At 38.8% G+C, this 11,449-nt stretch overlaps 1 protein-coding gene across 1 annotated transcript in view; it reads left to right on the top strand.

The window, feature by feature from the left end:
- The window catches only part of LOC122805965 (acidic mammalian chitinase-like), a 58,130-nt gene that overhangs the window by 6,530 nt on the left and 40,151 nt on the right, over positions 1-11,449 (top strand). Inside the window, exon 2 of the mRNA XM_044076206.1 lies at positions 2,840-3,055. Within this exon, the coding sequence (XP_043932141.1) occupies positions 2,840-3,055 (216 nt within the window). The remainder of the gene's footprint in view (positions 1-2,839; positions 3,056-11,449) is intronic.

The following is an 11,449-nucleotide window of genomic DNA, read 5'->3' as shown; positions in this document are numbered from 1 at the left end:
CCTTTTTCCGTTGGTATATTGTGGGATTTACAACAGACACCCTGGACAATCAGCATGCATGTTTTGGAATATTAATGGGGGGCCATTGTATAATAGCTAATTACTATAGGCATGCATTTACATTCTTTTATTAGAGCATATATATCCAAGGTTTTTTCTTTTTTTAAATTATTTTACTTGTTAAGCCAGTAAACTCACCAAGGACATGTTCCTCACAAAAAAAGTGGTAACCGTAAAGTGACACCTGCTTAAGTGGCTTGCACAGAGCCATACACCATGTAAAACAAGACTGAGGGAATCAAACCCAGGACAACAAGATGAATCTCATTAGCAGAACACACAGTGCATGCTGCTTATCTTACTTTTCCTGTGAAATTTGATAGTATTTTACAAGAAGGGAAACTGCCAAAATTAAAACTTTTAATACCAATCTTTATGCAGTTTACTGGGTTATACATCAGTTAATCAACAGGACACAATGAGTCAGTGTAGGGAAGTCTACTGAACTATCCCGATGGGGCTACCAGAGGGAATTCATGTCAATTAATGTAATCCAAATAAAAAATAAAGAAAGAAACTGATATTGTGAAATCAATAAGGTCCAAGCAAACCCATCCACAAATGAGCAAGCTAAATATTAGGTAAGTGTTTTGGCAGGGGGAGAACTCTCCCCATAACCACGTATTTAAACATCATGGTTGCAGAGAGGTGAGGAATAAGCAAAAACATCACTAACAATGTACCCATCCTTGCATCACATTTGCAGCACTTCACTAAAACTAGAACTAAGTTTCCCAAGCAACATTTCTGAAAATATTTTTCCATATAAAATAACAAGGAATACTAATGCAGAAAAAATCAAGCAGCATTAAAAATCTCTTAAAAATCTACAACATTTCAGTAATAATCCCATTATGCTAAAACACATTCCACTAACTGAAATTAGACAGTATGCATATATGGTCCTTTACCAGTGATGCCCCACTGGCTCTGAACTGGGGCAATTTGTTTTTGAATACTCTCCACAAATGTAAAAGTGGACAGTGGTCTCTCAATAACCAAAAATGCTGACAAGTGCTGACTTCTTGGTGTAAAACCCCTGAAGATGTTCTACAGAAAATGTATATCTAGTGCATAGTAACAACCTCATCTTTAATTTAAAAATGTAGTATCAAGAGACTTGATAAAAAGTGTATAACTTATAATTACAATATAAATCATCAGATCATAAAAATGACAGCATCACATAATGGCAATTCCACAATGGTATAAACTTTGCCAAATGCTGGCAAGTGTGTGTGTGTGTGTGTGTGTGTGTGTGTGTGTGTGTGTGTGTGTGTGTATCTAAAATCAGCCACAGGAATAACATTACGTCTGTAGACCATCTATTTCTAAAGTGCATGTCTAGTCTTTCCAGGGATACCACTCTACCATTTATACTCATTACCAAAAACAAAACTGCATTTTGTGGAAGTCACACACAGGCATACTTCTCAACCTCTTAGACCAACAAATCTGGGCAAAGCCATAAGTAATGGGGGTGACAAAAGCACAAAAACAGGAACTTTTTTAAATATTGCTCTTACAAACTTAGAAAGCTGATAGAATAACAGGATTTGCTTTAGCATTGATTTTTCTGAAGGGTATGAAGTCTGAAACTCTAATGTCTGTCATTATTTTCTCTCTTCAATCTTTACTGGCTTGCCAATAATTTGCCAGAAAAACACAATTTTACGAAAAATGGACAAAACATAACAAGCAAAAATCTGTACATTCTGCAAAAATCTCCACAGTTGAGAGGTATGCAAACAAGACATCTGAAACAACTGAAAGAACTTGAATAATTCCTTACTAGAAAATCACAAGAGATGGAAAACCTGGATTATTCAGAAAGGCTTGAGGGCTTTTTACTATATTCTGAGAGTTACTTGGAGGTTACATTAAGTGTGCTTAATTGTGACACTTAGTACCACAAATTCAGAACCATGAGTAAGTTACAACTCAACAAAACTACTGTATACAGTCTGCTTGTTTTAAGTTGTGTTGGCTTGAATTGGACAAGCACACACAAACAAAAGTGCAGACTTGATTAAGAACATGGTGTGATCAGTGTTTGAGGCATTAATGAGCTATTAGCAATAGCTTGTAAGTTGACTCTTCTGAAAAGTGCAAGTCTACACTTTAATATATTATGTAAAACCAAGAGGTGCCTACTTTGACTTAAAAGTAAACAATTTTTGATTTTGAAAACCAGTCACTGCACCTTATTTTCAATTGTCCTAAAGATCAAAGTGAATTATGATGCTAATTCCAAGCAAGCATACCCATGCAATGTGTGTGTGTGTGTGTGTGTGTGTGTGTGTGTGTGTGTGTGTGTGTGTGTGTGTGTGAACTGTACAGAAATCAATAACAGTTTAATATAATAATTGCTGTACTGTGGTGGTGCTGCTGCGGTAGCATTGTCGCCTCACAGTTAGACGTTGCCCATTCGATTCTCAGTTAGAGCGTCTTCTGTGTGGCAACATGCGTGAATGGGCATTCCTCCATTGAAGGTTGTGCGTTAGGCCCAGCAAGCCACTATGTAAAAATCTACTGCCAATTATTAGCGGACCTGAGTTCCGCTGTGGCGACCCCTAACCGGGAAAAGCCGAAAGACACAAACAAACAAACAAACAAACATATAATAATTGCTGTAATGATAAAAGATGTTTACCTAACTTTGGTTGGTGTTGACCTTTTTAAGACTAATTTTTTTCATGATGCAATCTTCTCCTACTTCTAATACTGTTCCAGACCTACCAGTATAGCCACTGCAAGTATGTTTGATTTAATGTCTGGTTTTCCCTACAGGCTCTGCCTACAAGCTGGTCTGCTACTTTACAAACTGGGCCCAATATAGGCCAGAACCAGCCAAGTACAAACCAGAAAATGTGGACCCCTGTTTGTGTACTCACCTCATCTACGCCTTTGCCAGCATGACCAATAGCTATGAAATTACCACTTATGAATGGAATGATGAAGTCCTTTACCAGTCTTTTAATGCACTTAAGAACAGGTAAGGCAGCAATAGCCTCCATTATCCGTTAAAGGGTTGCATTTGTTTATTCTTTTCAAAGTTTATCATCAGTTATAGCACTTCAGGCTATTAAACCATTTCTTATTTCTGTGTATTATAGCTGTAAGTAAATCAGTTAAACAGTTCATAGCATTCAGACTTACATTTGCCTTAAAAAATACTACAAAGACATTTATTTATATAATGCATGAGTAAGTACCCTAGAAAGCAACTTATTTTCAGAGGCACACAAGTTAGCACCATTTTCTCTAACACTTCAACACACTTTATGATTGGGGGCAACAGTCTGTTCTGGCAAAGAGAGTATACAAGGCAGGAACCAGGCCATGATATGCCATCAGTGAAACAAAGAGATCACGTGCTTGGGCATATAACTTGGCATAATCCAGGAGAATCACACGAACTGTGGGAAAATATGCAAACACGAGACACAAAAGACCTCATATGAGACTAAAACTACGGTCTAAGTACTGTGAGAAGCAGCATGGTTAAATGAGGTTCTGCTGTAGTGCTACACAGAAACAGACAGACAGACAGACATACAAATGGACATACATAGCTTAACTTTAACCAGTTAGAAATGTTAATCATCAACCCAAATAACTTTCTTATCGGTGTCAAACTATCCATACATAAACTGCCAAAATTCTACAACTAACAACAACTATCCATACATAAACTGCCAAAATTATACAACTAACAACAAATATACATACATACATTCTTCTGAGCTTCTAAATACCTATACACTTGATCAAACTGGCCACCTGCCAACATGGTATGATTGGAGGCATTTGCTCTAGATATAAAACATCACCAGTGAGCCTTTTTCTGATATCACGGGACTATGGCTAACCAGGTTTGGATGAGTGCAAACTGAAGTGATCATCAAATTCCATTCCAATACTCATATTCCCCCACAAGGACTGGACCAAACAAATGTTTGTTGTGCTAATCATGGACTTAACATCAACCTTAAGAAATACATTATAGTTTCCTTTCATAAATCCACCATCAGCACCACATGCTGTAAAGATAACATTCCACTTAAATCCACTTATCAGAGATTTAAGTAGTTATGTTAATAGAAAACTCTCCTTTTTCTACAATATATTTGTTATTTTTAGCTAATCATCTCATTATCCTTCATGGCATTCCTTCAAGGTCCAGCAAAGCTATAGTCTCTGTCTATCCCTCCCGTATTAAAGTCACCACTGAATATAATGCTTCCTTCAGCATGGACTTCATTAAGTTCCTAAACCAACTTAAGATACTTCAACATTTCCTCACCAAAATGACATGTTATCCTAACAATGTTAAATGCCCTGATATACTAGAAGCTCTACCCTCTACTTAGTCTCATATAGGCTACTAAGATGTGATCTCTGTTTAAGCTTCCTTGCTATGAATGTCCCACACTCTGACTCATTCACTTAACCAGAATTGGTGGTAAATCAAACACAAATTCTAGAGACCTAAACCTATGTTGTCATGTTGTCAATACCTGCTAATGTAACAGGTCCCTAATCCAATATATTCCCATTTCTAGAACACCTTTCCCTTATATGTCAAGTCAAGTCAAAGTCAAGTCAAAGAAAACTTTATTGTCATTCAAACTACACAGCAGTGTAGCTGAACGAAATTACAATGTTTCAGTCTCAATGCAGGAAACAGTTGCACATATAGATAGAGAAAAATTAACAAAATATCACAGTAGAAATTTAATAATTAGCAATTTGTAAGAAAATTAGGACAGCAGTGACCACACCCATCCCAGAACAGGAGACAAGGAAGACAAGGAACAATATGAAGGTAATGTTGGATATGTGATCGTATATTTTTGTCTGGGATATACAAGGATATTATAATTAATGGGGACACTTTTAATTTCCCAACAACAGTTGGTAATATGGCTAAGTTTCCCAATGATCTTCTTGAACATAACCATAGTAAGAATCAATATAATAGATAAACAAAGCAATATATACATGTGTATGAATACAAGGACAGAAGAGCGCCAAACTTGATTCCCTGCACATCGTAGGGAAGCTTGTGCTCCTGAATGTCTGGATCAGAAGTCAATCATTTCAGTTTTATGAATCATGGTTTGTTGAATAGTAACTTTAAGAATATGGGTATCTGACACTTGGTTGTATACTCATAATATTGAGCTACAAGTAACTAATGCATTAATCCTCAAATGTCAACTTATCTAAAAAAAAGTAAGAAAATTGCATTAAAATGCTTTTTCTTTCCAAATTTTTATAAAGGGTAAGCCCTCCTGTACCCCCACACTTTCTGTTAATTATATATACCAACTCAGAAATCACACTATAGTGAGAAAAGGGCAAATACCCTAAACTCCACTGTACCACAGTCTCACACAGAAAAAAAGCCAATACATGCAATCAGCTCAGTTTTGTTCAGCTGTACCATTTTTTCTCCATTCAAACAAATGAACATTTGATCACAGGTATATATCCATATAGCACCAAGTAATGAGGCTTGTGAGTATGAAGGAGATGCTTGAGGTACTCTTAAAGAAAGAATCCTAGTCAGTTCTGGAAACCAAGTAGAAGCCAACCTAGGGAAGGCAGGAGAAAATAGCAGCATGCCAAAATAAGTATCCTCTGATTCGACAGGGATAAAAATTAATAAAATGGACTTAACATTTACAAATCAGGTGAGGTTTACTAGCAACAGCGGTGGCGGTTTTATCAATATACTAATAATGGTAGCACGTACTTGTATTTATAGTTCAGTAATATTAGGAAAAAACAAATGTTAGGAAGAAAGATAAGCTAGTGGTTAATAATACAGTAAAGGTAAAAAAGGCAATTTGAAAACTACGGTTTATTTATTTTTATTTGTTCAACATTTGTTTACCAGGAAAGTCTAAATGGGATGATATTCCATTTTCAGCGGTGGCCTATGGAGAAAACCTCCAAATTGACATAATATGGTTACAGATAAATTAAGTTATTACAAAGCCTGGTACATTAAAATATCAAAATTAATTCTTGTGCAAATGTGAGACAGTACAATTGTACTATAATCTAAAAAGTATGATGATCTGGAAGCTGTTCACTGAGGGAACTAAATGGCAAAAAGTTTCTGCTGGGCCCAAGCATTTCACTCCTCCTTTGCAAGCCTGTCACAACTTTCACATGTATTGTTGCTACTTATAGCATGCAGAGATCATGCTAAGAGGAATGGCACACATGCTTAAACATTTTATATATCACGTTCTGTCTACCTGCTGCTATACACATGAACAGTTTCTGCAGTGAACTATATGACTTTGAGAGGCTGCTAAACAGTGATTTTGCCCATAAAGGAACCCTAAAAAAAATATTACTGTCTGCATCTTCAGTGATAGCAAGTCTCTTTAGTTCAACACTGAGAAAACCTTCACACTGCAACTCAACTATGCTCGCCTCTACTTCACTAGTTTCCTTGGAAACCAGGTTTTTGTGTATTATTATCATCCAGCAACTTAGCATTCTCTTTTCTCTCCTCCATTGTGGCCTCATCTTAATCTGCAAGTCAAGCTCCACTCAAGTAACCTGCACGTGCTACCTCAACCTGGTCTGTGACATCAATAGGACTTGGTGGGACAGATTTTTGTACCAGAGACTCCCCCTTCTGTGGAATGGACTCCCTCTCCATGTCAAGCAGAGTACTTCATTAATCCTTTTAAGCACAACCTGGATAACTAGATTGGGAATAGAAAATACACCCCTGGGATTCCACCTGTGTCCCTGCTGGACAGGGGCATTGGGTGCTGACTTGTTGGAACATGGGCTAAATTCTTGGCTAGGTTTGTAATATTCTCAGAGCCAATAGCTTAGCATCTTCCTATGATCCTATGATCCAACAGGAATCAGGAAGTTCCCTGGTGCCCTAGCCAAATCTTCCCTACCTACCTACATACCAACTTACCTCCCCTAAAATAAACATATGGGGCTAGGCCAGTCAAAAGAAGAAAATAAAATAGCTCAAAGACATGGATTTATATTATGAAACTTAGTTTAGTCATAAAAGAGCATTTATTTATTTGAATTTGGTTACCACGGTAGGGCACTGAATCATTAGTATTTAGATAGACAGTTTTGCATTCCACAAGACAATCTGGTCCAGCTTGTAAGCACACTACAAGCAAATGCCACACATAGGCACCCCAGGATTCATTCCTTAGATGACTCCACTTTGGCACTTACTTCTTGGAGGTCATAGATAATGTTAAGGGTTTGTGGCTGACCAAGTTTGAAGATGACTGCAAACTTGATACCATCATAAGTTCTCCAGATGATACCAAGATCCTCCAAGAGGGCCTGTCCCAAACAAATAGCTGGTATCAAAACCATGGAATAAAACTAAACACCAAGAAAAATATAATCTTATCCTTTGATAGGCATGAAGCTATCACATTGACAACACCCCCTGATATCTGATCCCATAGTTAGAGATCTGCGAATCTGTGTCAGCAATGAACTGTCCATTAATCACCATGTATCCACTATTGTTAGGAAGTCCTTTTTTATTGCACAACTTATATCTAAACGTATTGTGATGAGATCCAAGGATGTAATTGTTCCACTGTACTTGGCACTCATTAGGCTGATGATTGAGTATAATGTCTCTTTCATTATGTACCTGGCTAAACACTTGCCAAGCTGGAATTCCCACAATACTTTCTCAGTCTAAATAAATCAGGTGCCTGTATCTCAGAAACTATGCAAACAGTCTCAAAGACTTGTACCTCTTCTCAATATCATAAACAGTACTGAGGAACAACTTGGGGTGATATATACAGCTTCAGCAGACCCTATTCTGTCAGACCTATTATGCATTAGCAAGTCCAATGGTATCATAAACAAAGGGTCAAAAAATGTAAATCTCTTTTGCAAAATAAAAAGAACATGTTGGAGGCATAGGTTGTATAACACAGAATACCAGTTCTGTGGAACAGCCTTCCACTCCGCATAAAGCAAACTACTTCCCTTAATCTATTCAAATGCAATTTAGATGAAAGGATGAATAACCACAAATTCACCCCTGGTTTAACACCCCTGCCCCTCATAGAAAATACCCAAATGTATCCTTTTTCTTCCCATGTATGAGTCATTGGCATGCAAACTACAAGTGGTAAAAACTACTATGGGAATATACGACTAGGCTTCTTAAGATCTGCACAGATCAGTACCCTACTAAGCACCTAATAGCCTATGTAAATATTTTGACTAGAAGTCATTAAAAGGATCTGATGGATCTTATAAATCCAACAAGGCACAATCAGAGTTCCTTATGTATTGTGTTACATACAAAGTGTTAACTGCAGCCAACCTTGAAACTACATCCAGGTTAAAGATTTTTTTTTTCAATAAACATCTTTCTTAAATTATCACGTATGACATAGACAATCTTACATTTATATAAATGAAAAACAAACAACACTGATACCATGAAAAACTTCTCCAAAGCTGACTTTGAGCTCCTAAAAACAGAGGTGGCTAACTTCATGGCACCCATGTCAATGGAAAATAGATGCATGAATGCTGAATCATACACCAATGCACTGTACAAACACGTACATAAATGCATGGAACTAGCCATACCCAACAGAACCAAGATGCTCTCCTCCAAAATGATGAAGGCAATCTGCCATTAATAAACTCTACAACAGAAGGAAGAAACTGTTGCAGAAAAAGGTGAAGTCCCAAGGCTGGAAAAACTCCCTTATTAGCCTCAACAAAAAGTTAAGATCCCTCATCAAAACCTCTAATGCCAGCTATGAAGGCAGAATTGTGGCAGACACTAAAATCAACCACAAAGCCTTCTATAGTTATATAAAGAATCTCCATGGCAGTACCCATGTTTTCTCTGAGTTACTGCACAATGGTACCTCCTATACTGAGCCAACAGATATTGCCAACTTACTGGCTGATAGATTCAATGCGAACTTTACCCATCTCTCCCCTCCCAAAGGACCAATCACAATACTAGAGGAATGCCAGGCACCCAGCATTACTGCAGCACAGGTTAAAGCTGCATTGTCCAAGGCCAAGAATACAGCCTCCATGGGACCCAACAATATCCCTGGGTGTATTCTGCATGAACTAAAAAGTGAACTGGCACCACATCTTTGTGCCCTGTTCAATCACAGCCAAACCTCAGGCTTTGTCCCTACTGAATCACACACTGCTACAGTCATCCCTCTCCATAAAGGGGGAGCGACTACAGACCCTGAGAATTATTGCCCCATTATCCTGATGAGTCTGATATGTAAGGTTATGGAGCGCACCATCATGGGCCTAATTGATATAGGGAATATCCAGACTCTAGATCCCATGCAATTTGGTTTTGTGAAAGCTAGATCATGCCTTCTCAACCTGGTTGACTTCTTTGAGTCAGTCACCAGAGCTGTGGATGAGGGCAAGGCAGTATATATAGCCTACCTTGATCTGGCCAAGGCCTTTGATACCATTCCCCACTCAGGAGTTATTGATAAACTCACCAAACTAGGCATCAACCCCTATATCACTAGGAGGGTTGCAAATTGGCTCACAGATAGAACCCACAGTGTGAAAGTATTGGACTCCAAGTCAGACTGCCGACCAGTCAGGAGTGGCGTCCCACAGGGATCGGTCCTGGGTACTCTCCTGTTTGGCATCTACTTCTCAGAAGTCCATGCCAACATGGATGGACTCTGGCTGACCAGGTTCACAGATGACTGCAAGCTGGGAGCCATTATTAACTCCCCAAGTGATGTAGACATCCTACAGAAAGGCCTCACTGAGACCAATGGCTGGTGTTGAAACCATGGTCTTAAACTTAATGCCAAAAATGAGTCATCATCCCCTTTGGGAAAAACTCAGTTCCTACTAATTACCACATTGATGGGAGCCCACTGAACACTTAAGGCATTATAAGAGATATGGGGGCACAGGTTGACAGCAACCTCTCCTTAGACCACCACATTGCCATTGTGGTCAGAAAGTCCTTCTGGGTGGCACATCTCATTACCAAGGGTTTTGCATCCAGGAAGAAAGAGGTCATCATCTCTCTCTCTACTCTTCCTTCATTAGACCAATCATCGAGTTGGCATGTACCTCACTAGACACATGCAACAGCTGGAAAGGCCACAAAAGTACCTCACAAAGAGGATCCTAGGCCTTAAACACATGTTCTACACAGACAGAGACAAAAAACTCCAGCTATTTTCTATCTCATATCGTCTACTAAGAGGAGATCTCTGCTTGACTTACAAAGCCATGTCTGTCCCAGCTCTGTTAGAAATGCTACATCTAAAGAAATCCAAATCCCTCTGCACCACATGCTCCAGAGACCTCAACTTCATTACCACAATCAACAGACCATGCTGGAGGGACAGGTTCATAACTCAGAGACTGCCCATGTTCTGGAATAGACTTCCCATACATGTCAAGCACAGCACCTCACTGGCCCTCTTCAAAAGAAATCTTGATGAGTGGATGGGAAGTAGAAAGTTCACCCTGGGGATCACTGCAGTGGCTCTACTTGATAGAGGCACTGGGAACTAATGTTGGGTGGCACGATGCCAGGGCACTTCTATGGGCTAGGTTTGTAAAGGCTCCATGGCCATTACCCTATGAGCCACTTAAGTTGCAAACATTATACATCACTTATAATCTATCTAGTCATTGTCAGTTAAGCATTATATAGCTCATCCAAATCCTGCCTCTTAAACCTCGTTCCTTCTTCATATATATTTTTCCCAAAATTCCCATTTTTTCCTATCTAGTTTGCTCCTTCCCTTTTCTAAAAATACCAATTCCAGTTGTTTTATCTGTGTTACTATATTTACTACTTCTAGTAAAGTTGGTCTAAATTTTATTTATTTATTTGGGAAAGTCCAACTTGGAACAAAGCCAATTTTAGGCAGAGGCCTAGGGAGAAATGCTCCAGACACATGTCTTTGTAATGTAGGAGGAAACCAGGGCACCTGGAGTAAACCCACACAAACACAGGGAGAACATGCAGACTCTGCACAGAAGGCACCCCAGCCAAGAATTGAACTGGAAAACCTCTTGCTGTGAGGCAACAATGCTACCACTTCACCACTGCTCCATCCATTTTAATTTCCATTTTCTGGTAATTGCTTTTTTGGCAGCCACCATAATTAGACTCAGCAGGGCTTTACTATGTCTAAGCAATTCTGAATCTGTATCATAGCTCAAAGAAATTGTCTCCCCAGTCAGTCTAATCCACTTATCCAGCATGTCCAACAGAGCGGTCTGCAGGGAATCCCTAAAGTCTGCCAGTTCATTGCACTCACAGAAAATATGTTCCCAGACACCTCTTTCTTGCCCTTCACACCTCAACATTTGCTAT

This window comes from Protopterus annectens, chromosome 7.part0 (assembly GCF_019279795.1).
Source record: "Protopterus annectens isolate FY-2018-M chromosome 7.part0, PAN1.0, whole genome shotgun sequence".
Taxonomy (NCBI): Eukaryota; Metazoa; Chordata; order Ceratodontiformes; family Protopteridae; genus Protopterus; species Protopterus annectens.
The sequence above is the reverse complement of the archived record's forward strand: the minus strand, read 5'-3'. Positions and strand labels throughout refer to the sequence as shown.